Genomic DNA, 24,120 nt, shown 5'->3' with positions numbered 1-24,120 from the left:
CACGATTAGATTCAATATCGATTCTTGGGGTCACGATTCGATTATAAAATTATTTTTTTCTATTATAAATCAAATTTTTTTTCGATTCAACGCAATTCTCGATTCAAAAACGATATTTTTTTTCTATTCAAAACGATTCTGTCTGTATTCATTCAATACATAGGATCTTCAGCAGGATCTACCCCAGTTTGCTGACATGCTAGCAGAGTAGTAGATCTTTTTAAAAAAGCTTTTGTAATTGTTTTATTAACTGATTGAAATAATGTAAATTTGTTTTAACTATTAAACGAACCAAAAATATGACTTATTTTATCTTTGTGAAAATATTGGACACAGTGTGTTGTCAAGCTAATGAGATGCGATGCAAGTGTAAGCCACTGTGACACTATTGTAATTTTTTTTTAATTTTATAAATGTGTAATGACAATGTCAATGAGGGATTTTTAACCACTGCTATGCTGAAATTCTAACTAATATTGATACTGTTGTTGATAATATTCATTTTGGTTTCAATACTTTTGGTTTGTTCTGTGTCGTATTTGTGTCTCCTCTCAATTGCTCTGTTTATTGCAGTTCTGAGTGTTGCTGGGTCAGGTTTGGTTTTGGAATTGGATTGCATTGTTATGGTATTGCTGTGTATTGTTTTGTTGGATTGATAAAAAAAAAAAAAGATTATTTAAAAAAGAGAATCGTTTCTGAATCGCACAACGTGAGAATCGCGATTCAAATTCGAATCGATTTTTTCCCACACCACTAATATATATATATATATATATACATACAAACAAACATATGCATACTTATACAGTACATATATGCATACATATATATTTTATATATATGAATGCACTCACACACACATATATGTGTGTGTGTGTGTGTGTATATATATATATATATATATATATATATATATCCATCCATCCATTTTCTACCGCTTATTCCCTTTTGGGGTCGCGGGGGGCGCTGGCGCCTATCTCAGCTACAATCGGGCGGAAGGCGGGGTACACCCTGGACAAGTATATGTATACATGCAGTATATATATATATATATATATATATATATATATATATATATATATATATATATGTATATATATGTATATATATATATATATATTTAAAAAAAATGTTGCCTGTCGTTCACAATCATTATGAGCAACAAGAACACATATGTCTTGTTTTTTTTCTTTAAAGACGTGTTTTTTGTTGTTGAAATTTCTAAAAATTATTTTAAAAAACACCTTCAAGATGTGGCTAATGGGAGTCACCGTAGAAGCCTTCAAATCCATCTAAAATAACTTAGAAACCCTCTATCAATGTTTTATTACACACTGCAAGTGTATATATAATGTAGCAACAGACACGTTCATAACAAAATGTAATATGTTCAATCTTTACTGTATTTTAGGCATTTTATGCTTTACCTGAATTTATTTCCTCAGCGCATTATTTTTATCCAAAACAACAACAACAAAAAAGTGTGGTTTCCCATTCAGTAAAATGTACCAAAATAATATAAATGCAAATCGCAATACTTAGAATGCGTCAGGTTTCGTTCCTCTTGTTTTTATTGTGGACTTACTTTTTAACAGCTCCTTGCCTCCCATGTTCCTGTTTACTGACATTCTTTCAACAACTTTTTTTGGTCATTATTTGATTGTTCCAAAAAACAGCAACAATAACTATTTCTATAACTACTAATTAAACTAATACAAGTACACACTGCAAATACTTGACTTGCTTCCTTTTCTTCAGCAGTTCCGGTGCACGCTGAGGCCTGCTGTGTTTTCATAATCGTCAGCATCTGACAGGTCCTGTGATGAAAGACTTGTTACTGTCCCAAATATTAACCATGTCACCAATCAGGAATATACCTCAATGTAAATGTTGTCTTTAGGCTGGCTGTTTCTCCACAACATAAGAAAACAAAATTAATTAGCATTGAGATTGCTGAATGTTGATCTTTTTTTGTAAAAGAAGGTTACCTTTCAGGGGCTGGCATAAAGGGTTTGCAGGACTTTGGTCCAACTTTACATCTGGAACTACTGGGCCTGTAAGTTAATGTGACTTTACAGGAGTATAATCACAATGATAACATACTTTTTTTAACTTACAAGTTATTCAGAGCCACCACTTCAGACTCTTCTCTTGGCCTCCTGTATTGGAAGGTGTTATTAATAGTTATGTTGAAAAAGTTAATTAAAAACATTTTGTGATATTTGACTGCAGGCCTCAACTTTGGCAATGTTCCAATTTCAGGCTTAAAATACTTTACAACTGAAGTAATTGTATCTAAATTATTTCCTTTTAATTATTGATTATTATTATTAAGATGATTGTGTTTATATTCATGATTTTGTCCATCCATCCATCTATTTACTACCGCTTATTCCCTTTTGGGGTCGCGGGGGGCATTTTTGTATTTGAATTTTTCAGTAAAACATTTTGAGCTACCTTGCTTATGTATAAAGTTGCCTTGTCGAAATGTTAAATGCCATACATTTTTTTTGTTTGTGCAGTATCACGGTAAGATCCAACTAGTTTTTGCTTTGTGTGTTAAGAAACTAACTTGAAACGGCGCACGATAGTTATTTTTCTAACTGAATAAAGAAAAAATAATTCCTTGACACGATTGTGACTCATTCTAGAACAGAAACTATTTAAATGAGGCCTAATTTTAAATATGAGTCACTTCTATATTTCCTGTCTGCTCTATTAGGAAGTGTGTGTGTGTGTGTGTTCAAGTTACCAGGAACTGATTAACGTGGACCCCGACTTAAACAAGTTGAAAAACGTATTTGGGTGTTACCATTTAGTGGTCAATTGTACGGAATATGTACTGTACTGTGCAATCTACTAATAAAAGTTTCAATCAATCGATCAATGCACGTTACCTTAGATTGGCACCGACTGGTTGGAAATGTGTAGACCGAATCCTGAAAATGTATGGATTTTAAACAAGATATATTTACAACAACATCACAAAATGAAGTGTCTTACCTGCGAGACAACCTGGGCAGCCGACTCCACACGCTAATTGTGAAAGAGTGAACACCATCAAACATTAATGTTGGCGTCACCAACAGAACCTGATCAATGCTCACCTGTCCTGGTTTTGAAGTTCTGCAATGCGTCTCCTAAAGCAGATTGAGGAGAGAAAATGTTCTTTTTTGTAAGACGACATCTTTGTTACTTTTGAGAAGACTCACTTGTATTTTTTCGCCATCAGCATGCAGACTCCTGCGAAGATCAGAGTGGTCCCGAGCCCAACAATTGTAGGAATGATGATGTGGTGGTAGCTTTCTCTGCCTGAAAATACAGTTTTATTCTTTTAGTCTACACACAGTTTTTACACATTTCAAATTGCAAAGTCAGCATTCACACAAAAATGTCCAAATTCCAACATGGAACAAACATTTTCTGAGAAAACATGTCTCTAAAGCCTGTGTGTTAAAGTCAAGGCCCCCGAAGGAATGTGGCCCCCGGGATGTTATTTGATTAGTATTAGATCCGGCCCGCAGGCCACAGCTGCCTGCTGCTGTTTGCACGCACCAATACTCCATCAGTGTTTTGATGCTAGGAATTTAAAAAATGGGGTTCTGGGGACACCATCAGGTCATAAAAATGGGGTCCCACAGTAAATGTTTGGGGTCCCACTTTTTGCAAACAAATGATAAATGTATGCATTATCCTGTTATATCTCAAAACAGGACCTATTACCTTCCTGCTTGGCACTCAGCATCGAGGGTTACAATTAGTGCACCAACCACAAAAACCTCCCTTTTTCATGACAAAAACGTCCCTTTGTCATGACAAAGAAAAAAAAAAAAAAAGGACATCCACCCCCCCCCCCCCCCCACCCGGCCCGCGGGACAAATTATTATGCGTTGACCGGTCCGCAGACACAAAAAGGTTGGGGACCACTGTTCTACAGTGGACATTTGATTTTTAATTAGTTATTTTGTCAATTACAGAAGCGCTCTGAGGTTTCTCACAGTCAAATAACCAAAATGATAAAAAAATAAAAAGAGTACACCTAAAAACACTAAGGAGTTGAACAAATGACTAACTGCATCTGTGGTAAACAAGCTACAGCAATAATTTAGTTACATAAATCACATTACAAAAAATTTGCAACTTCCAAAAAGGAGAGGACTTAAAGGGGTACCTTGAGAAATGCCTCGGTTATGTAAATCACAAGTTTGGACCACAGTGGTCTATGTTTGCTCGCTAGGTTAAAATGTTAATGCAAGGATGTGTTTATAGTGGTCCAAGTTCATCTATCCAACAGGAGCACTCCAATCTTTTTTCGAATTTGCTGCAAAAATGTTTGTCTCCCAAGTTTTGAACAGGCTACCATTCGAACAGCCCTGCCCTAAAGTCAAAGAAAAACATTGTTGACATTACTAAAGTATGTAAAGTTTTTTCTTTGGCTTTTTGGGGTTATATGTGATGCCTCCTCTAAAAGAGAACTAGTAATTACAAATAGCAAAAGTGTGATGGTAACCACAGAACCAGACCTGCACTTACTTAGGCATGAGAAAAGGTGTGGCTGCTTTGTAAATATTTGAAGATGAGTGAAACATAAATTGCATACTCACAATAATTGTTTCATGTGATAGAACAGTGGTTCTCAAATGGGGGTATGCGTACCCCTGGGGGTACTTGAAGGTATGCCAAGGGGTACATGAGATTTTTTAAAAATATTCTAAAAATAGCAACAATTCAAAAATCCTTTATACATATATTTATTGAATAATAATTCAACAAAATATGATTTTTTTTTCATAAACTGGAAAAAAAAATACAACAATGCAATATTCAGTGTTGACAGCTAGATTTTTTGTGGACATGTTCCATAAATATTGATGTTAAAGATTTATTTTTTTGTGAAAAATGTTTAGAATTAAGTTGATGAATCCAGATGGATCACTATTACAATCTCCAAAGAGGACACTTTAAGTTGATGATTACTTCTATGTGTAGAAATCTTTATTTATAATTGAATCCTTTGTTTATTTTTCAACAAGTTTTTAGTTATTTGTATATCTTTTTTTCCAAATATTTCAAGAAAGACCACTACAAATGAGCAATATTTTGCACTGTTATACAATTTAATACTGTAAATCAGAAACTGATGACATAGTGCTGTATTTCACTTCTTTATCTCTTTTTTTCCAACCAAAAGTGCTTTGCTCTGATTAGGGGGTACTTGAATTAAAACAATGTTCACAGGGGGTACATCACTGAAAAAAGGTTGAGAAACACTGTGATAGAATACAAATGTGAAAATTACAACAATTTAAGATTGTGATGAATTGTGATGAACATTTGATGGACCACAATGGAAACAAGCCTTTTGGCTTTTTGTGCCATCCAATTGCCTTTTTAAAGCATTACATGGATTCAATTCTTTAAGATGTCAATAAACCTCTCAATCAATCAAAGATTCAATTAGATTTTTCAGGTGATGAGTCAATTAAAAATCGATTTACCATTTGATTCTCGCAATATATAATTTGGTTCGAATATTATAATTAACATTTCAGTTGGCCCTGTGATCAGGGGGCGACTTGTCCAGGGTGTACGCCGCCTTCCACCCGATTGTAGCTGAGATAGGCATCAGCGACCCCCCCGCAACTCCAAAAGGGACAAGCGGTAGGAAATGGATGGATAGCTCTTCTTGGCTGCTGAGGTATAATCACACAGATTGCCAAAAAGAAAACATTTTTGACAAACGATTTTGTATTCAACCAGAATCATAATCAATAAGAATCGCAATTTGGATATGATCCTTTTTTTTCTTCTTTTTTTTTTACAGCACCCCTGAAATATCAAAGGACAATCACAGGAGTCCAAACGTTTTCCACCAAAGAAATTGTTTTTTAGAATAAGAAAATACTTGCTATGTTTTGAAAGACAAAGCTATGTGACCGCTCCATGTTACGGGCACAACACGTCTCGTTATAGTTACTAATAACATGTTATGCAGTTTTTCAAACAAATCTTATTTCTAAAATTTGCCAGTTTAAAAAAAGTCTTGAGTTGGCCCACAGGCCAAAATTTGGAGGATAACAAAGACGAGCATGAAAGTGACCAAATAATATTTTCAACTCAGGTAACGAAAGTCCATCCCATCCATTTTCTACCGCTTATTCCCTTTTGGAGTCGCAGGGGAAGGCGGGTACACCCTGGACAAGTCGGCACCTCATCACAGGGCCAACACAGATAGACAGACAACATTCACACTCACATTCACACACTAGGGCCAATTTAGTGTTGCCAATCAACCTATCCCCAGGTGCATGTCTTTGGAGGTGGGAGGAAGCCGGAGAATCCATGCAGTCACGGGGAGGACATGCAAACTCCACACAGAACGATCCCGAGCCCGGGATTGAACTCAGGACTACTCGGGACCTTCGTATTGTGAGGCAGACGCACTAACCCCTCTTCCCACGTGAAGCCCGTAATACCTATATCCTGGTAATACCTATAAAGCGCCACTAGGTGACAGTGTTGCTCTGTACACACCTTCCTGTTTCCTTCCGTTATGTGTTTGTCTTCAAGGAGCGATTCGTTTTAGTGTGTTTTCCTTTTACTACTTATGAATGTAAAAATGATATTTCGAACATTACCTGTACCGTTCATAAAGTTTGAGCCCCGAACCAATCATTTTAAATGACTGTATGTCAGCAGAATACATTTTCGTATGTAAGCACTAGAAAATAAGACAAAATAAAAATAAAATAATACAATTTAAAATACTGTGATGAGGTAGTGACTTGTCCAGGGTGTACCTGCCTTCCGCCGGAATGCAGATGAGATAGACTCCAGCGACCCCAAAAGGGACAAGCGGTAGAAAATTGATGGATGGATGGACAATTCAAAATATATTTAGAAAAAATAAAGGAAATGAAATAAAAATGAAAAATAATTTTTTTTAAAAACTATAGAAAATAAGAGAGATTGTGACTGAGATAGGCTCCAGCACCCCTGGCGACCATGAAATGAATAAGCGGTAGTAAATGGATGGATGTATGGACAATTTAAAATAATTCTAAAAAAAGTATAGGAAATAAAATAAAAATAATAAATTAATTTAAAAAAAAACTAGAGAAAATAAGAGAGATTGTAGCTGAGATAGGCTCCAGCACCCTCCGCGACCCCAAAAGGGACAAGCGGTATAAAATGGATGAATGGATGGACAATTTAGAATATATTTTTTTAAAAAGTATAGGAAATAAAATAAAAATAATAAATTAATCTTAAAAAAACTATAGAAAATAAGAGAGATTGTAGCTGAGATAGGCTCCAGCACGCCCCGTAACTCCCAAAGGGACAAGCAGTAGAAAATGGATGGATGGATGGAGAATTTAAAATATATTTTTAAAAAGTATAGGAAATAAAATAAAAGCAATAAACTAATTAAAAAAAACTATAGAAAATAAAAGAGATTTTAGCTGAGATGGGCTCCAGCACCCCCCGCAACCCCAAAAGGGACAAGCGGTAGAAAAATGTATGGATGCATGGACAATATAAAATAATTTTGAAAAGGTATAGGAAATAAATTGAAAATAAAATAAAAATAATAAATTAATATTAAAAAAGTATAGAAAATAAGAGAGATTGTAGCTGAGATAGGCTCCAGCAACCAGCCGCGACCCCAAAAGAGACAAGCGGTAGAAAATGGATGGATGCATAATTTAAAATATATTATTTTTAAAGTATAGGAAATAAAATAAAAATAATGAATGAATTATTTTTTTTTAAACTATAGAAAATAAGCGAGATTGTAGCTGAGATAGGCTCCAGCACCCCCCGCAACCCTGAAAGGAATAAGCGGTAGAATATGGATGGATGGATGCTTCCACTCACGTTTCACAAAGAGAGTAAAAGTGTCGGAGGTGATCTTCCTCTTGTAAAACATGGCAGTGCAAGTGACGTCAGTGTGGTCGTCTGTGGCCTCGGGAACGATGGTCAGAATGGACTGAACCTCCCAAAAACCCAGGTGAACTTCTCTGCTGATGGTGGTGACATCCAGAGCGGTGCCCCTGCTCCACGTGAGCGTGGGCGCATGCGTGGGACACGTGTGTCTCACAGAGCAGCTGACAACGTAAGGACGGCCTTGGATGGCCGTGTTCCCGTGACTCAAAGTGGGTTTTGGAGGATCAGCTACAAATGAATCGGACAGAGATGATACAAATAAATATAAACATAGGGAGGGACATGAAAAAAAAGTGAGATTGAACACTGTCTTCTTGTCCAAATGAATAGCATCTTTCCAAAAGACAGCAATAGATATGAACAAGACACACATTCTATAGGGAATAATAGTTTTATGTGCATAAAACAACGTGAGATACATATCTATAAATACATGTTTAATCACTTTTTACTTTTACTAATGACGCTTGCAGTGTTAATTTTGACAGCAAAATTTGATTTAGTTTTAGTCAAAGTCTTTTGACTAAAATGTAATTTGGTTTTAATCATAATTTAGTTATTTAAATTGTTTTAGTTTTAGTTGACGAAAACTACAGTAGATTTAGTCGACTAAAGGGTAATATGTAATCTTTCCCTTCAATTTCTGAAAGTCAAAGGAAAACAGCGGAAAAATCACAGATACAAGTCGTATTTTGATGAAAATCATGTCTCAAATCTAGTATTTCACCAGTAAGCCGTGTAATAAACGGGATAACGTCGAGTGAGTTGTATGTTGTGGAAAATGCTGACCTGTGTGTGGATTTCGGGGTGATTCGACTGTAAATGTCGCTTCAAGTTTGTTGTGTTTTTCCCCGCATTCGCTGCATTTCTTACACTGCGTCTTATCTTTGACGTCAAATATAAAATTTCCCCATATGTCCTCCCTCCTCTTCCTCCCCGGCGTTGACATGTTGTCTGCTGCAGCGCATTCCTGGGTCAATCTCAAACGCAAACTACGTTTACATAAATTCCTTATCACGTCGCTCTGATTGGTTCTCTTCCCAACTCCTCCCGCCTTTTCCTAACGAAATGAGTTCTGATTGGATCTCGTCCCTGGCAGACATTTTCGTCTCGTTTTTATTCGTTGACGAGTATGTCAATACACGTCGTCATCGTTTTAGTCCATGTAAATTATTTTTTATTTAGTTATTGTCTCGTTTTAGTCAGAAAAAAAAAGGTCGCTGACGATAACTATGACGAAAATTTTTCTTCAACAAAATTAACACTCGGACGCCACCTTTGTACTTAGCTGCGAGTTCCTTGTTGAACTCAATAGTGCTTCTCACCTTCTTTGTCTTTAGCCTCATGGTGCCCTTTTAAGAAGTTGTGCTCAATCCAAAAAAAAAAAAAAAAAGCACAGAAACTAGTTTGTTTGCGCAAAATGTTCTACCAAAACGGTATACCAAGACTGTATACCAAAAACTGTTTTGGTGTAATATTTCTTTGAAGCATACACAGCCAGGATGGCTACCTTCACCACATCATGCTCCAAATGTTGCCAGATTCCAGATTTTTTCGAACTATGTATTGTTTTTTTAAAGCAGATCCTACAGTTTTTGGGCATAATCATGGTTAAATGAAAGAAACATATAAATACTACAGTAGTATAGTACTGGGGGTGGGGTTAAATAGGTTATTTTCTTCCCACTCCCTTCATCCATCCATTTTCTACCGCTTGTCCCTTTTGGGGTTGCGGGGGTTTCTGGAGCCTATCTCAGCTGCATTCGGGCGGAAGGTGTTGTACACCCTGGACAAGTCGCCCTTTCAGGCGAAACTGGACCATCATGCTTACATTACCTTTTGAACTAAATTAAATGATCTTATTACGCGTTGTTTACCTTGTACTTTTTTGTTTTATGTCATTGCCTGAAAAAAATGAATTAAAAAAATGAAATGAAATATTGGCCAGGGAACCAATCAGCGCGTGCTATTCAGTATCAGGGCCACTGATTGGCGCAACCTAAGACAGCATGACTATACTGGATTAAAAGAGTGTAAAGGGGACTACATTTTGTGCTTAGAGGGCTTTCATCCGTTCATTTTTACCGCTTGTTCCTTTAGGGCAGGGGTCGGGAACCTTTTTGGCTGAGAGAGCCATGAAAGCCAAATATTTCAAAATGTATGTCCGTGAGAGCCATATAATATTTTTTTTTAGCACTGAATACAACTAAATGCGTGCATTTATAAGACCAATATTTTTAGTGTATAATAAGTCCCTTATTCTTTTTAATAACATTGTTATTCTAAAGCTAACCAATAATAAATATAATACTTCTTACCATTAATGCGAGTTCTTGAACAGGTGCGGTAGAAAATGGATGGTTGGATTAAAATGCATCAGAAGGTTTTATAATTTGAACGTTATTTTTAACACTGTGGTTACCAGCGGAATCATTCATTACTTATCATGTTAAGCAATGTCAGCTAAGATTTATCTGAGAGCCAGATGCAGGCATCAAAAGAGCCACATCTGGCTCTAGAGCCATTGGTTCCCTACCCCTGCTTTAGGGGGTGGAGGTGCGGGGGGTGCAGTGCAGCAGCTTATCCCAGCTGCACTCGGGCCGAAGAAAGGGTTCACCCTGGACAAGAAACCTTTTTTTATAAGGTAGTAAAGAGGTTTTCATCTACTTATTTTTTTGTATTTTATATATTTTTATCTATACTCTAGCTATTAAAATATTTATGTACATAAATAATATTTCCTGCTAGAGATGTCCGATAATGGCTTTTTTGCCGATATCCGATATTCCGATATTGTCCAACTCTTAATTACCGATACCGATATCAACTGATATCCGATATATTTAGTCGTGGAATTAACACATTATTATGCCTACTTTTGTTGTGATGCCCCGCTGGATGCATTAAACAATGTAACAAGGTTTTCCAAAATAAATCAACTCACGTTATGGAAAAAAATGCCCACATGGCACTGCCATATTTATTATTGAAGTCACAAAGTGCATTTTTTTTTAACATGCCTCAAAACAGCAGCTTGGAATTTGGGACATGCTCTCCCTGAGAGAGCATGAGGAAGTTGAGGTGGGGGGTTGAGGGTAGCGGGGTGTGTATATTGTAGCGTCCCGGAAGACTTAGTGCTGCAAGGGGTTCTGGGTATTTGTTCTGTTGTGTTTATGTTGTGTTACGGTGCAGATGTTATCCCAAAATATGTTTGCCATTCTTGTTTGGTGTGGGTTCACAGTGTGGCGCATATTTGTAACAGTGTCAAATTTGTTTATCCGCCACCCTCAGTGTGACCTGTACGGTTGTTGACCAAGTACATTGCATTCACTTATTTTGTGAAAATCCGTAGATATTATGTGATTGGGAAGGCACGCAAAGGTAGTACCTTTCAGGTTTGTTGGCGCTCTTTACTTCTCCCTACGTCCGTGTACCACTCCGTACAGTGGCGTTTTAAAGTCATAAATTTTGCTTTTTGAAATCGATACCGATAACTTTGAAACAGATACGGATAATTTCCCATATAACATTTGAAAGCATTTATTGGCCGATAATATCGGCAGTCCAATATTATCGGACATCTCTAATTCCTACCCTTGCAGTGATGTATAGGCTACAGTGTCTTTGCCATGAAGCTGAATGTGTCAGTCTAGTCTTATGTTGTGACATACAAAGTGTTTATACTGTAAGTATTGTACTTATTACACACCAGCTGTTTAATTGAAACATGCATCTTAGTTGTAGTATTCATTACTAAATTTGAAGATGCGAAATTGCTAATGGTAATCGGGTGCATGTCTATGGCAAATCCAACGTAAATTAGCATTAAGCCAGCACATTTGGGAAAAGTGGAGCCTTACTGTGTGTTTGAGCATTTTCTATCAGGCATACTCGCTTTGTTGGCATTGAAAATTGTTACATTACCTACAGGCAGTTTGGCTCAGTGCTGCTTGACTGCTTGTTTCCTTGCCAAGTGTTTGAGCTGGTGTTTAGTCTGCAATCCGACATGACGTCACAAGCAATAAAGCTATCGAAATATGGCATTGTTTGATTTTACGCGAATCAGAACCAGGTTGTTTGGACAGGTAATAAAAATGTCGAGAATTTGGTCCCCATCCCTAACTACACAAAAAGGGGGTGTACAAACATCGAGGTATTGCTGTAAACTAAAACGTTACAATAGCCTTGTAGATTCGTGACATTTCTGACAACTTACGTAGCATTTTCAAGGTCACGCAGTCTTCCTGAAAGGAGAATTTATCAAGTCCTTCCGCGTCGTCTTCGGTCCGTGCCAGTTCGATGCGAAAACAGAACGGTCCGTTGTCATGGTCATGGATGGGAGTGATTTCCAGGCTGCAGTTGCCTTGACCCAACTGTCCCAACAACCGAGTGCGACGGCAAAAGCTTTCCAGAACCATGGTATTGTCCTCGTGGTAGATGCGTTGGGTCCGTTGATTTGCGCGATGCCATATCCCCCTGAGTTTAGAGGTGGGGAGGGGTTCTTTGGGATGGCTGAATGAACAGGGTAAAACCACACAGGAAGAGACCAGGGCGTCAATGTTCCGCACAATGCTGGCTTTCCATTCGCCACCAAAAGCCCCACATGACGCTGAAAGAAGATGGAAGAATTGACACATAACACTTTTTATTATAGGATTTAATCTCTATAGTCCTGGAATAAGTACAAATAAATGATGTTTTCTCACTGCAGCTGAAAGTCTTCGTACAGTAGATGTTCTTGGTATCATTTTGATGGATTAAAATGTTTGAATGTTTTTTCATTACTCAGGAAGTGTTGATCTCAGCCTTAAAAACGCATTGACAAACAAACTGCTCGCATGCATTAGCTAAAAATCTGCTTGAGAATTACGGTATTACCTCGCCTTGCCTTGCCTAGCGTCCTTCATTTTCGTACTTTGGTTTTCCTTTGTAGTATTTCTCATGGTGTGTTAGTTTTTGCCATCGCCTTTTGTTTGCTGTCTTTCTGTGTTTTCCCTCACAATAAAGCGGAAGACTTTCTTCTAAACACTACGGTCTCTGCATTTTTTGTGACCCACAACACCCGCACGTAACACTAACTTTGTTTATTAGTGAACGTTTGGCACTTCATGATGTCTTCTGAACATAAGATCAGAAAAAAATGAAATGTAATAGTTTATGATAAGAACTGGTTTATGCACTTGTTTGATTATATCCTCCGCCGTCTACGTTCCAGGTGAGATGCATGATTTATGATCTACAATAAACATACAGGGAGCCGGGAAGCGAGAAAGCAGCAAACTACTCGAGGATGTAAGCATAGAGACACACGGAAGTGATAACGTCACCGCTAAGAATCGTTTGCCTGCGTTAGCAGTAATGATAACAATATTACTAATACTTGGTTAATTGTCACGATCCGTGGCCCGGATCATGTTTTTGTTATGTTCTGTTATTTTTGGACTCCCATAGTTCCTGTTTTGTGCACATCTAGGTTTGTTTTGGTTTCTATGGGGATTAATTGGGTTTACCTGCCTCTGGTTAGTGGTCGGCACGCTCACCTGCAGTCGACCACTAATCAGAGAGCTATTTATTCACCTCTCTCGCCACACTCATCCTGGCTTCTTTGTTTGCTTCATGCTACCGTTACGTGAGTATTCCCTGTCTTTAGTCTATGCTAAATAGTAGCCTTAGCCTCCAGTGTGATCGGCACATTTTTCCTTCATCTTGTTTTTCTGTTTTTGGTGCTTCTTTGATTTTCGTGGAATAAATCATGTTCCTACCCGCAAGTCCTGTCCGGAGTGGTCCGTTTGCACCTCGAAGCAAACTGAGACCCCCCGAGCGTAACAGTTAATATTTAAGTCACAAAATGTAAACGGAGTATTGTTGGCACTTTTTGAATGGTTATTCATTTGATTTATGGGCGTAATAGAGGATCTCTCATTGGCTCTCAAGTGGACTTTTATATACGTTTATTTAATATTTAGAATGCATTAAAAAACATACCATCCGTCCTCATGTCTTTCTAAATGATTGTGGATAATAGGCAACATTCCAAAAAAAGAGGGCAGTTCCTCTCAGTTTTTGAAGGGTATTTAAACTTTTTTTGCTCAAACGTCTCAAAAAATATATTTTTTTTAAACCTTGGAAGTATTTATTATGAGATAATGTCAAAGCTTTAAATAACTAAAAAAAACTCATGTTATGCAAATGTATAGTAACTGACAACTGAAACATAATTTGATCAAAAGGCCTTCAAAGGGTTCAAATTGAACAATTAAAGGCATGTGATTAATCACATATAAATCATGTGTGAACGTAGATTATTCACACTATTTATTTTGGCCGCACGTGCTCCTTTAACTTAGCCGCGGATGGTTGCCTGAAAGGCTGCACGTGCAAAACAAAATTATTTGCAGCGAGGAGTTCTGTTATGGAAGCATGAGTTTAGAATAGCCAAACAAGTTTTTTTAAGAATGCTATTAGTTCATCAACAGCAAGCAGTGGACGGCAAAAATCGGATCAATGTTGTCAACAGAAATACCACAAGTAATATACAACAATGTGACAATCCCATTCTAAAAAAATGAATAATTTAACAGCACTAGCTAAAATAAAAATAAAAACATTACATGCTGGTTTAAAATTGGAGTTGATTGAGAGGTTTGAGCAAAATATTTATTTTTGCTGAGCCGAATTATTCAAGTTTCGTGTTGTTTAAAATTTTGTGGCGAGTCATCACATCAAAGTTTGTCTCCATGCCACGCCCACATTCTACAGCGTAGGAAAATGACCTTTGCAATCTGTCTCATATCTTTAATTTTGACTGTGATTTTTTTGGTCAGAGTCGCTTGGAGGAGTTTGTTAAAGCATGACTCTTGTTATAGCCTGAAAATGGCCGACGGAAACCATAATGGCCGATTAACTGTTTATTTTCCAATGGGTTCTTGAGATGTGCGTTTTCTTATGATAGATGTCTCCATCGATTCTCTTACAATACGTGAATCTGGTTGCAGAGGCTAATTTTTTTCAACTTTTTTCCAACTTTCCATTGAGTCAATTCTAAAATGTTGCGTGCAGGCTCCCAAAAACATTCAAATATTTAATTGGGGCTGATGGGCCTGAAAAAATTGGTGAGTCTTCATGCATTTTACAAATGCGAACAATGTGGAAAGATAACGAGATTAACGAAAATAAAAATAGAAATAAAAATGGAAATAAAAATAGTGATACAAATAAAATAAAAGCAGCTATTTCAACAGGGCTTTTGCAGATTTTTCCTGCTCAAGCCATGATTACAATTTCAAAAACATGAAGTGTTTGTTTGGGGTTGAAGTTGATTGATTAGGTTTGAGGAAAAAAAGTTCAAAAAGAAAAATGAAATCAAAATGTTTTTATGCCCTTTGAAAAAGTTTGTCCTGGAGTTATTGTAGAAAAACTGCCAGTGTATCAAATAATTGAACATTTTAAAATGTAACATGGAAAAAAACATCTTGGGGAAAAACATGGAAAATTAGTTACAGTAACAAACAAAAAAATATGGCCAAATGTACTCAAATTCCTGAAGGAACTCTCCTGAAGGCACTAATAAAGTACTATCTATCTATCTAAAAGAACTAAACAGTCAGCCTTTGTCCCCTGAGGGTTAATTATTGCATTTTTTGTTGTATTATTGTATTTTAGTGTGAGAGATTTGAATTTTCATTTTGCTTTAAGTTTTGACTAACGCTAAAATTCGACTTAGGGGCTCGTTTGTGACATGAACCCCACCTAGGAACATAACCAGAGCCTTGTTGGCCCCCGCTGGGTACTTGAAAATGGAAGACATGATTACCTGCTAACAGCACCAATAAAAACATCATCGTCCTTCCCTTCTGATGGGTTCTTGTGTATCCAGCTGCAAGAACAATAAAACACACACCACAAAACTGAAATCTACACAGTTAGACCAATTTGTATTGACTAATCTGTACTAAAATCTGAGCGAAACCTTATTAATATACCGCTTAGTCATAACCATGTCAATTATTGAATATGATCAATAAATATTTACCTGCTAAAGCTCCTGCTTATCCAACAATTGATACTTATGTTCTTCCTTCAACCAAACACTTAACTGTCAAGCTAAGATTGTTACTTCATCTTGGTCAGTGAAGCGAGAAGTCAACATGCAAATGAACGCTCGTTTCACTTCTTGGTCCTGACATAGGGTGATTGGAAACACCTTTGATCAACTTGATGTCCCCCAAAACTTCAATACTTTTTCTGTATCATTATAAAATCATAATAAACTCAAACAGTGTGTGTTAGTCTTTCTCATATATACTATCTGGTTCTGTGTAAGAGCTGAAAAACTATATGAATATATGGTTTATACTTAAATGTTGTATTTTCCAGTGTGTGTTATTATTAGTTATTGTTCAGCATATTTTGATGATGTCAGCCTTAAATGGATCAGCCTTTTCAGGCTGGCATTGAAATAAACTGAATCTGATTTGGATTTGGTTCCTTTGCTCAAAAGCCAGCATCTGTGATGGTATGGGGGTGTATTAGTGCCCAAGGCATGGGTAACTTACACATCTGTGAAGGCACCATTAATGCTGAATGGTCCATACAGGTTTTGGAGCAAAATATGTTGTCATCCAAGCAACGTTATCATGGACGCCCATGCTTATTTCAGCAAGACAATGCCAAAACACGTGTTACAACAGCGTGGTTTGGTAGTAAAAGAGTGCAGGTACTTTCCTGGTCCGCCTGCAGTCCAGACCTGTCTCCCATCGAAAATGTGTGGCGGATTATGAAGCGTGAAATACAACAGCAGAGACCCGGACTGTTGAACGACTAAAGCTCTACGTAAAACAAGAATGATAAAAAATTCCACTTTCAAAGCTTCAACAATTAGTTTTTTTCAGTTCCCAAAGGTTTATTGAGTGTTGTTAAAAGAAAAGGTGATGTAACTCAGTGGTGAACATGCCCTTTCCCAACTACTTTGGCACGTGTTGCAGCCATGAAATTCTTCGTTAATTATTATTTGCAAAAAAAAAAAAAAAAAAGAAATGATGAGTTTGAACATCAAATATCTTGTCTTTGTAGTGCATTCAATTGAATATGGGTTGAAAAGGATTTGCAAATCATTGTATTCCGTTTATATTTACATCTGACACGATTTCCCAACTCATATGGAAACGGGGTTTGTAGAACAGTGGTTCTTAAAATGTATCATCAAGTACCACCTCAACACTTGGCTCTACAAGTACCATATGATTGACCAAAATTAAAACACAGTAGCATACTAGGCCTAAATATTTATTAAAACAAGGCAGAGGTTGTTTATCAAATATATTATACATTTATTATTTTACACACAGTTTGAACAGTAACATTAAGTTTGAATATTTAAGTGATTTCGTCCATATCCACCACTGAGGTAGAAGAAAGGACGGACTGGTTTTAAATGTAACTTAGATGTTGGGTCTTAAAGTGTAAACCGCTTTGAGTCACTTGAGAAAAGCGCTATATAAATATAATTCACTTCACAAGACTTGTGTATGTATATATATAAATGTATATGTATATACAGTATATATGTGTATGTGTATATATGTATGTATGTATATATATATATATATATATATATATATATATATATATATATATATATATATATATATATATATATATATATATATATATATATATATATATACCCCCACTTGAGAACCACTGCGATAGAGGATATAATCATTTGTTTTTCAATATGTTCTTATTAAATACAGGAATTGAAACTGTACAAGCATGGGAATACTGTGGTCAAATAAATGACCTTGGAAAAATGACAATATGTTTTATTTACATACTTGTAAAAACTCAGCTTCTACTCCCATTCAAATGACCTGATCAACTGCAGCATTGACGACTGTAATGATTTTTTTTCTGAAAGTTAAAATTGGAAAAAACATCATCATCTTATTGTGTGACAAAGCAAAAGCAAGGTATTACATCTCATTAACAATTAGTTTATTTTGTTTTTAGTATATATTGAAGGCTATGTTTTTTTGTAATGAGCTGGGGGCCACATTTTGGACATGGCTGAATTACAACAACATAAAAAACACTTGACATAAGCCTTTAATTTTGTAATTATTAAGTATGTTTTGCATTAGTTTGTATTTCCCTGAGTTTCTTGTGTACTGTGTATTTTACTGCCCTGTAGGATTGATACCGTTTTCAAATCTCTCAATCTATTGATCTATTAAGTAATTCATGTAAATGAAGCAGATTATCCACAATGTAAAGAGTGTTTTGGAGTGGTTGATTGATTGGCTGCTTGATTAACACAAGCGACAAAGCATGAATGGAAGTCCATTAATCAGCAGTGATGAACTTGTGTTGTTACTGCCATGATGAATCTCCCTCAGTCAAAACCACTTAGACGATGATGCCTTCAGGTGGACCTTAAAATGGGAAAAGGAGCATCCTCCATCTTCGAGTTTAGCATTGACAAGTCAAGCCAGGTGTGTAAGGATATTTTCTGCAATACTTTTCTTTCTTAACATTGTTTTGTTGATGAATACGCATGTTTTGTATTAATACGTTCTAATTGTCCTTCTCAGATCAGGTGGTGTTCCTGTCATGGGTAACCTAGCTTCCGCCGACTTCATCACTCCTGGTTCAAAGAGTCGACCTCGGAGACGGCCGAGAGAAGACCGGGTCAAACTAGAGGATTTCTTGACGCAATACGACGAGGATCTGTGGAGCGCCAAAACGAAGCAACGTCTGTCAGTGAAAAAGCTCACCTGGACTAGTGGCGTTCATTACGTTCACCTGGCTCTGCAGGAGAAGGACGTTTGTTATGCCAACGGCGGTGAAAAACTGAACCCTGCTTTTGTTAGCGATCCGTGACACGACTTCAGGTTGTCGACAGGAAAGAAAGCGTGTGTGAAACATTGAACGGGAAGGCGGCCTGCATGGAGATATAAGACTTGTCACTAGTCAAAATGAAAGCGAAAAAGCAAAGTAGGCTTATTTTAATCTAAGTTTTGTGCATTGTATGCAACTGTTGTGAAGAAATCCTCGTCATCCGATAGAGGATATAATCATTTGTTTTTCAATATGTTCTTATCAAATATAGGAATTGAAACTGTACTGTGGTCGAATAAATGACCTTGGAAAAATGACAATATGTTTTATTTACATGTATTCATGCCAAGAAAACTGTACATTTGCACTGCCACTTGCTCATAAAGGCATTATAATGGGACTGTCAATCAATGTAGTTTGCCGTTAATTTAGATCAGTGGTTCTCAAACTTTTTTCAGTGATGTAGCCCCTGTGAACATTTTTTTTTAATTCAAGTACCCCTTAATCAGAGCAAAACATTTTTGGTTGGAAAAAAAAATACATAAAAAAGTAAAATACAGCACTAAGTCATCAGTTTATGATTTTTTAAAATTGTATAACAGTGCAAAATTTTACTCATTTGTTGTGGTCTTTCTTGAACTATTTGGAAAAAAAGATATATAAAAAAATAAAAATATGTGGAAAAATAAACAAGTGATTCAATTATAAATTAAAGTGCCCTCTTTGGGGATTGTAATAGAGATTCATGGTCTAATTCTAAACATTTATTCACAAAAAAAAGAAATCTTTAACATCAATATTTATGTCCACAAAAAATCTAGCTGTCAACACTGAATATTGCATTGTTGCATTTCTTTTCACAGTTTATGAACTTACATTCATAATATGTCTGCCTGCTGGTGTTGCCGGTACAAGCACAAGCATACAATGGTTTATTTAATATCAACATAAGCAAGTCATGAAAGCCTAAACTTTTAAGAAATGCTGATGTAATGAATGGCTTTCAAGTAAGAGTGTTTGATGTGGTTTTACGTCAAAAGCAGATATATCCAAATTATGATATGTCGCAAAAACAGATATCTCCAAAATCGTTTTCTTTGCGGTCGTTATTTCGCATAATATTCAAGATAAAGATAGAGAGAAAAACAGAACGTGAAATTTATCGAAAGCCACATTTCAACGTAACAATTGTTCACATTTCTTTACTTCATTATTTAACAGTTTCGATCCCTTGGTACGTATAAATCTAGCTGTCCCTGCGAACATTGTTTTTTCGTACTTGCTAACCGGACATGCTTTTCTGGAACTGTGACCTCACATATTTACCTTGTGCTTTTCAGCACAAAATGAAAAAACAAAAAAACAGTGTTGCAATGAAGACAACGTTTTATTAATAAAACAACCACAAATGCTCAACCTGGTTTGGCTATGAAAAACACTCCTGTGCAGATAACAGCTCACTCATCATCGCTATCGACATTAGCTCCATGCTCGACAACATCGTTTAATGCAGCGGTGTAAAACTCACGGACACGCGTGCTAGCGCCAACATCAAATAATAACTTCAACAGGTCAGTTTTTTTCGCTGGCTTAACTGTTTTGTTCACAGGAGAAGCTTCCAAATTATTCATGCGTGGATAACAACACTGAGTGAGTCCGTGCGCGCCGCCATTTTGTTTGTCACGTGATCCCGTACTGCAGCGCTGGTTGGGCAAACGGATATATCGGCTTTTGTGGTAGATGATCCATGGCGCTTATCGGCCTTTGCAATAAATCGCTGAACTAAATGACGTTAAAAGCGGCATTTGTCCGCATTTGCAAACAAATTGATTTTGGTATACCACAATAGAAGTGGCGGACTATATATTACCGAGGCTGGGCTAAACTTTATCAAAATGGCGTTTATCGGTTTTTGCGTATGAACTCTTCATATTTTGTTGAAGTATTATTCAATAAATATATTTAAAGGATTTTTGAATTGTTGCTATTTTTAGAATATTTTAAAAAAATCTCACGTACTGCTTGGCATATCTTCAAGTACCCCCAGGGGTACGCGTACCCCCATTTGAGAACCACTGCTTTAGATAACATCCTAAAGGTGCACCAGAGACCGACACTTTTCCCATAAGAAATAATGTGAGTCTAAAGAATCAAAACCCCTTCTTAGAATTCAAGTGTTTCATGCAGAAACAATGCGGAAGAGACAGAAAAGAGTAATGGTTATGGTCAGAATCAGAATCACAATCACAATCAGAAATACTTTATTAATCCCCGAGGGGAAATTAAAATTTTCAGTGTTGCAGTGTTTGGTGTTATTTTATTTGAAAGATGCAAGCAGTTACAATATGGGACATCACATATTTCCCTTTTAAAATGTCTGAAAAGGAGTATCCAGAAGCAGAGTTGATTAAATCCTATCACTTTTGTGTTTCATAGCGATTTCTAGCACATTTCTTTGTTCACTTCCTGTACTCAATCTGTAACATACAAATATGAAATGGATAAAATGCGCAAAGAATCAATAAAGTGCTCAGGAATAAACCGTTACGTAAGTTCTGATTCACTTAATGACATACAGTACATGCCAAAAGTTTGGACACACCTTCTCCTCATTCAATGTGTTTTCTTTATTTTCATGACTATTTATTTATAAGGGTGGCTATTGTAGATTGTCACTAAAGGCATCAAAACTATGAATGAACACGTGGTTTTATGAGTTTGAGTTTATTTTGAACATGCATGCATACAACATGATACATCACAATTTCCAGTTTCTCTTTTCAACATGTTCGAAAAGGAGTAGGAAGAAGCAGGACTTATTTAATCTTACCTCTTTTCTTTTACATAACAGTTGCTAAAACTTTTGTTCACTTCCATCCATCCATCCATTTTCTACCGCTCATTCCCTTTCGGGGTCGCGGGGGGCGCTGGCGCCTATCTCAGCTACAATCGGGCGGAAGGCGGGGTACACCCTGGACAAGTCGCCACCTCATCGCAGGGCCAACACAGATAGACAGACAACATTCACACTCACATTCACACACTAGGGCCAATTTTTTAGTGTTGCCAATCAACCTATCCCCAGGTGCATATCTTTGGAAGTGGGAGGAAGCCGGAGTACCCGGAGGGAACCCACGCATTCACGGGGAGAACATGCAAACTCCACACAGAAAGATCCTGAGCCTGGATTTGAACCCAGGACTGCAGGACCTTCGTATTGTGAGGCAGACGCACTAACCCCTCTGCCACCGTGAAGCCTGTTCTCAAATTAATCACGATATACCCCATAAGTAAATAATAATTGGTGGAGTGAAGTTATATTTCATATGGTGAGATGAGTAAGATTATTTTGAGGATGAAAGTACGAAAAAATGAATGGATGAAATAAATTCAGAAGGTTTATTATGGTTCTTCTTCATATGTACTTAAGAAAAACAGGTGAAATAACTGAAAACATGGTTTATGTTCTAGTTTCTTCAAAATAGCCACCCTTTGCTCTGATTACTGCTTTGCACACTCTTGGCATTCTCCCGATGCGCTTCAAGCACACCTGTGAAGTAAAAACCATTTCAGATGACTACTTCTTGAAGCTCATCGAGAGAATGCCAAGAGTATGTGAAAAAGTAATCAAAGCAAAGGGTGGCTATTTTGAAGAAACTACAATATAAAACATGTTTTCAGTTGTTTCACCTTTTTTTGTTAAGTGCATAACTCCACATGTGTTCATTCATACATAGTTTTGATGCCTTCAGTGACAATGTACAATGTAAATAGTTGAGAAAATAAAGAAAACACATTGAATATGAAGGTGTGTCCAAACTTTTGGCCTAAACTGTACATCAAATAAATAGTCTCGTTTTCAATTCATCCATCCATCCATTTTCTACCGCTTATTCCCTTTCGGGGTGGTGGGGGGCGCTGGCGCCTATCTCAGCTACAATCGGGCGGAAGGCAGGGTACACCCTGGACAAGTCGCCACCTCATCGCAGGGCCAACACAGATAGACAGACAACATTCACACTCACATTCACACAATTAAATTTAATTAAATTCAATGTATTGGAAAAATGTCAAAAAATCACAAGCACACATTTTGCCCAAGTGATCAACCGTCCAAAAGGTGTGGGAAGAAGCAAGGCTATTATTTTTGCATTTTCGATAAGAGTCAAGATGTTTATCTTAAACCTGATCATATCAATACATGCTTAATGTATTGTTTAATCCATTCCACGATTGAAATCCACACACTGACATACTGAAGGTTTAAGATGTACGTGCATGCAAATGTTTTAAGTTCCAATTTTCCCTGAGGTTATATTTCTCCTATTTTTTTTGGAGAAGAATCGTTTCATTCTTGGGTAGCAGGTTATAGTTTGCTTTGTGCATCATTTTATCTGTTTGCAAATGCACCAAATTACCTAATTTCAATATGAATATATATTTAAAGCTTTGCGTGTTCTCTATAACCAAAATTATGTACAAACCCTGTTTCCATTTGAGTTGGGAAATTATGTTAGATGTAAATATAAACAGAATACAATGATTTTCAAATCATTTTCAACCCATATTCAGTTGAATATGCTACAAAGACACCATATTTGATGTTCAAACTGATACCAGTAAACATTTTTTTTTTTTTTTTTTGCAAATAATCATTAACTTTAGGATTTGATGCCAGCAACATGTGACAAAGAAGTTGGGAAAGGTGGCAATAAATACTGATAAAGTTGAGGAATTCTCATCAAACACTTATTTGGAACATCCCACAGGTGTGCAGGCTAATTGGTAACAGGTGGGTGTCATGATTGGGTATAAAAATAGCTTCCCAAAAAATGCTCAGTCTTTCATAAGAAAGGATGGGGCGAGGTACACTTCTTTGTTCAACAACTTTGTGAGCAAATAGTCAAAACAGTTTAAGAACAACGTTTCTCAAAGTGCAATTGCAAGAAATTTAGGGATTTCAACATCTACGGTCCATAATATCATCAAAATGTTCAGACAATCTGGAGAAATCCCTCCACGTACGCGACATGGCCGGAAACCAACATTGAATGACCGTGACCTTCGGTCCCTCAGACGCCACTGTATCAAAAACCGACATCAATCTCTAAAGGCTATCACCACATGGGCTCAGGAACACTTCAGAAAACCACTGTCACTAAATAGAGTTTGTCGCTACATCTGTAAATGCAAGTTAAAGCTCTACTATGCAGAGCAAAAGCCATTTATCAACAACATCAAGAAACGCCGCCGGCTTCTCTGGACCTGAGATCATCTAAGATGGACTGATGCAAAGTGGAGAAGTGTTTTGTGTTCTGACGAGTCCACATTTCA

At 36.8% G+C, this 24,120-nt stretch overlaps 1 protein-coding gene across 2 annotated transcripts; it reads right to left on the bottom strand.

Annotated features, from left to right (window-relative positions):
* Positions 1 to 1,282: 1,282 nt before the first annotated feature.
* LOC133562121 (uncharacterized) lies at positions 1,283 to 18,907 on the bottom strand. Of its 2 annotated transcripts, none has more exons than XM_061916027.1 (12): positions 18,723 to 18,907; positions 15,761 to 15,823; positions 12,164 to 12,556; positions 7,879 to 8,175; positions 3,213 to 3,312; positions 3,108 to 3,140; positions 3,004 to 3,036; positions 2,898 to 2,939; positions 2,118 to 2,159; positions 1,989 to 2,054; positions 1,878 to 1,911; positions 1,283 to 1,817 (listed from the first exon to the last, which is right to left on the bottom strand). In XM_061916027.1, the coding sequence occupies exons 1-12, from the start codon at positions 18,871 to 18,873 to the stop codon at positions 1,755 to 1,757; spliced, it is 1,317 nt and encodes a 438-aa protein (XP_061772011.1). In that variant the 5' UTR covers positions 18,874 to 18,907; the 3' UTR covers positions 1,283 to 1,754. The 2 variants fall into 2 exon arrangements, with proteins under 2 accessions (XP_061772011.1, XP_061772012.1); XM_061916028.1 differs by having other exon boundaries at positions 1,284 to 1,817; positions 1,878 to 1,905.
* Positions 18,908 to 24,120: the final 5,213 nt, after the last annotated feature.

The sequence above is a fragment of the Nerophis ophidion genome, linkage group LG11 (genome assembly GCF_033978795.1).
Source record: "Nerophis ophidion isolate RoL-2023_Sa linkage group LG11, RoL_Noph_v1.0, whole genome shotgun sequence".
In the NCBI taxonomy this organism is placed as follows: domain Eukaryota; kingdom Metazoa; phylum Chordata; class Actinopteri; order Syngnathiformes; family Syngnathidae; genus Nerophis; species Nerophis ophidion.
The sequence above is the reverse complement of the archived record's forward strand: the minus strand, read 5'-3'. Positions and strand labels throughout refer to the sequence as shown.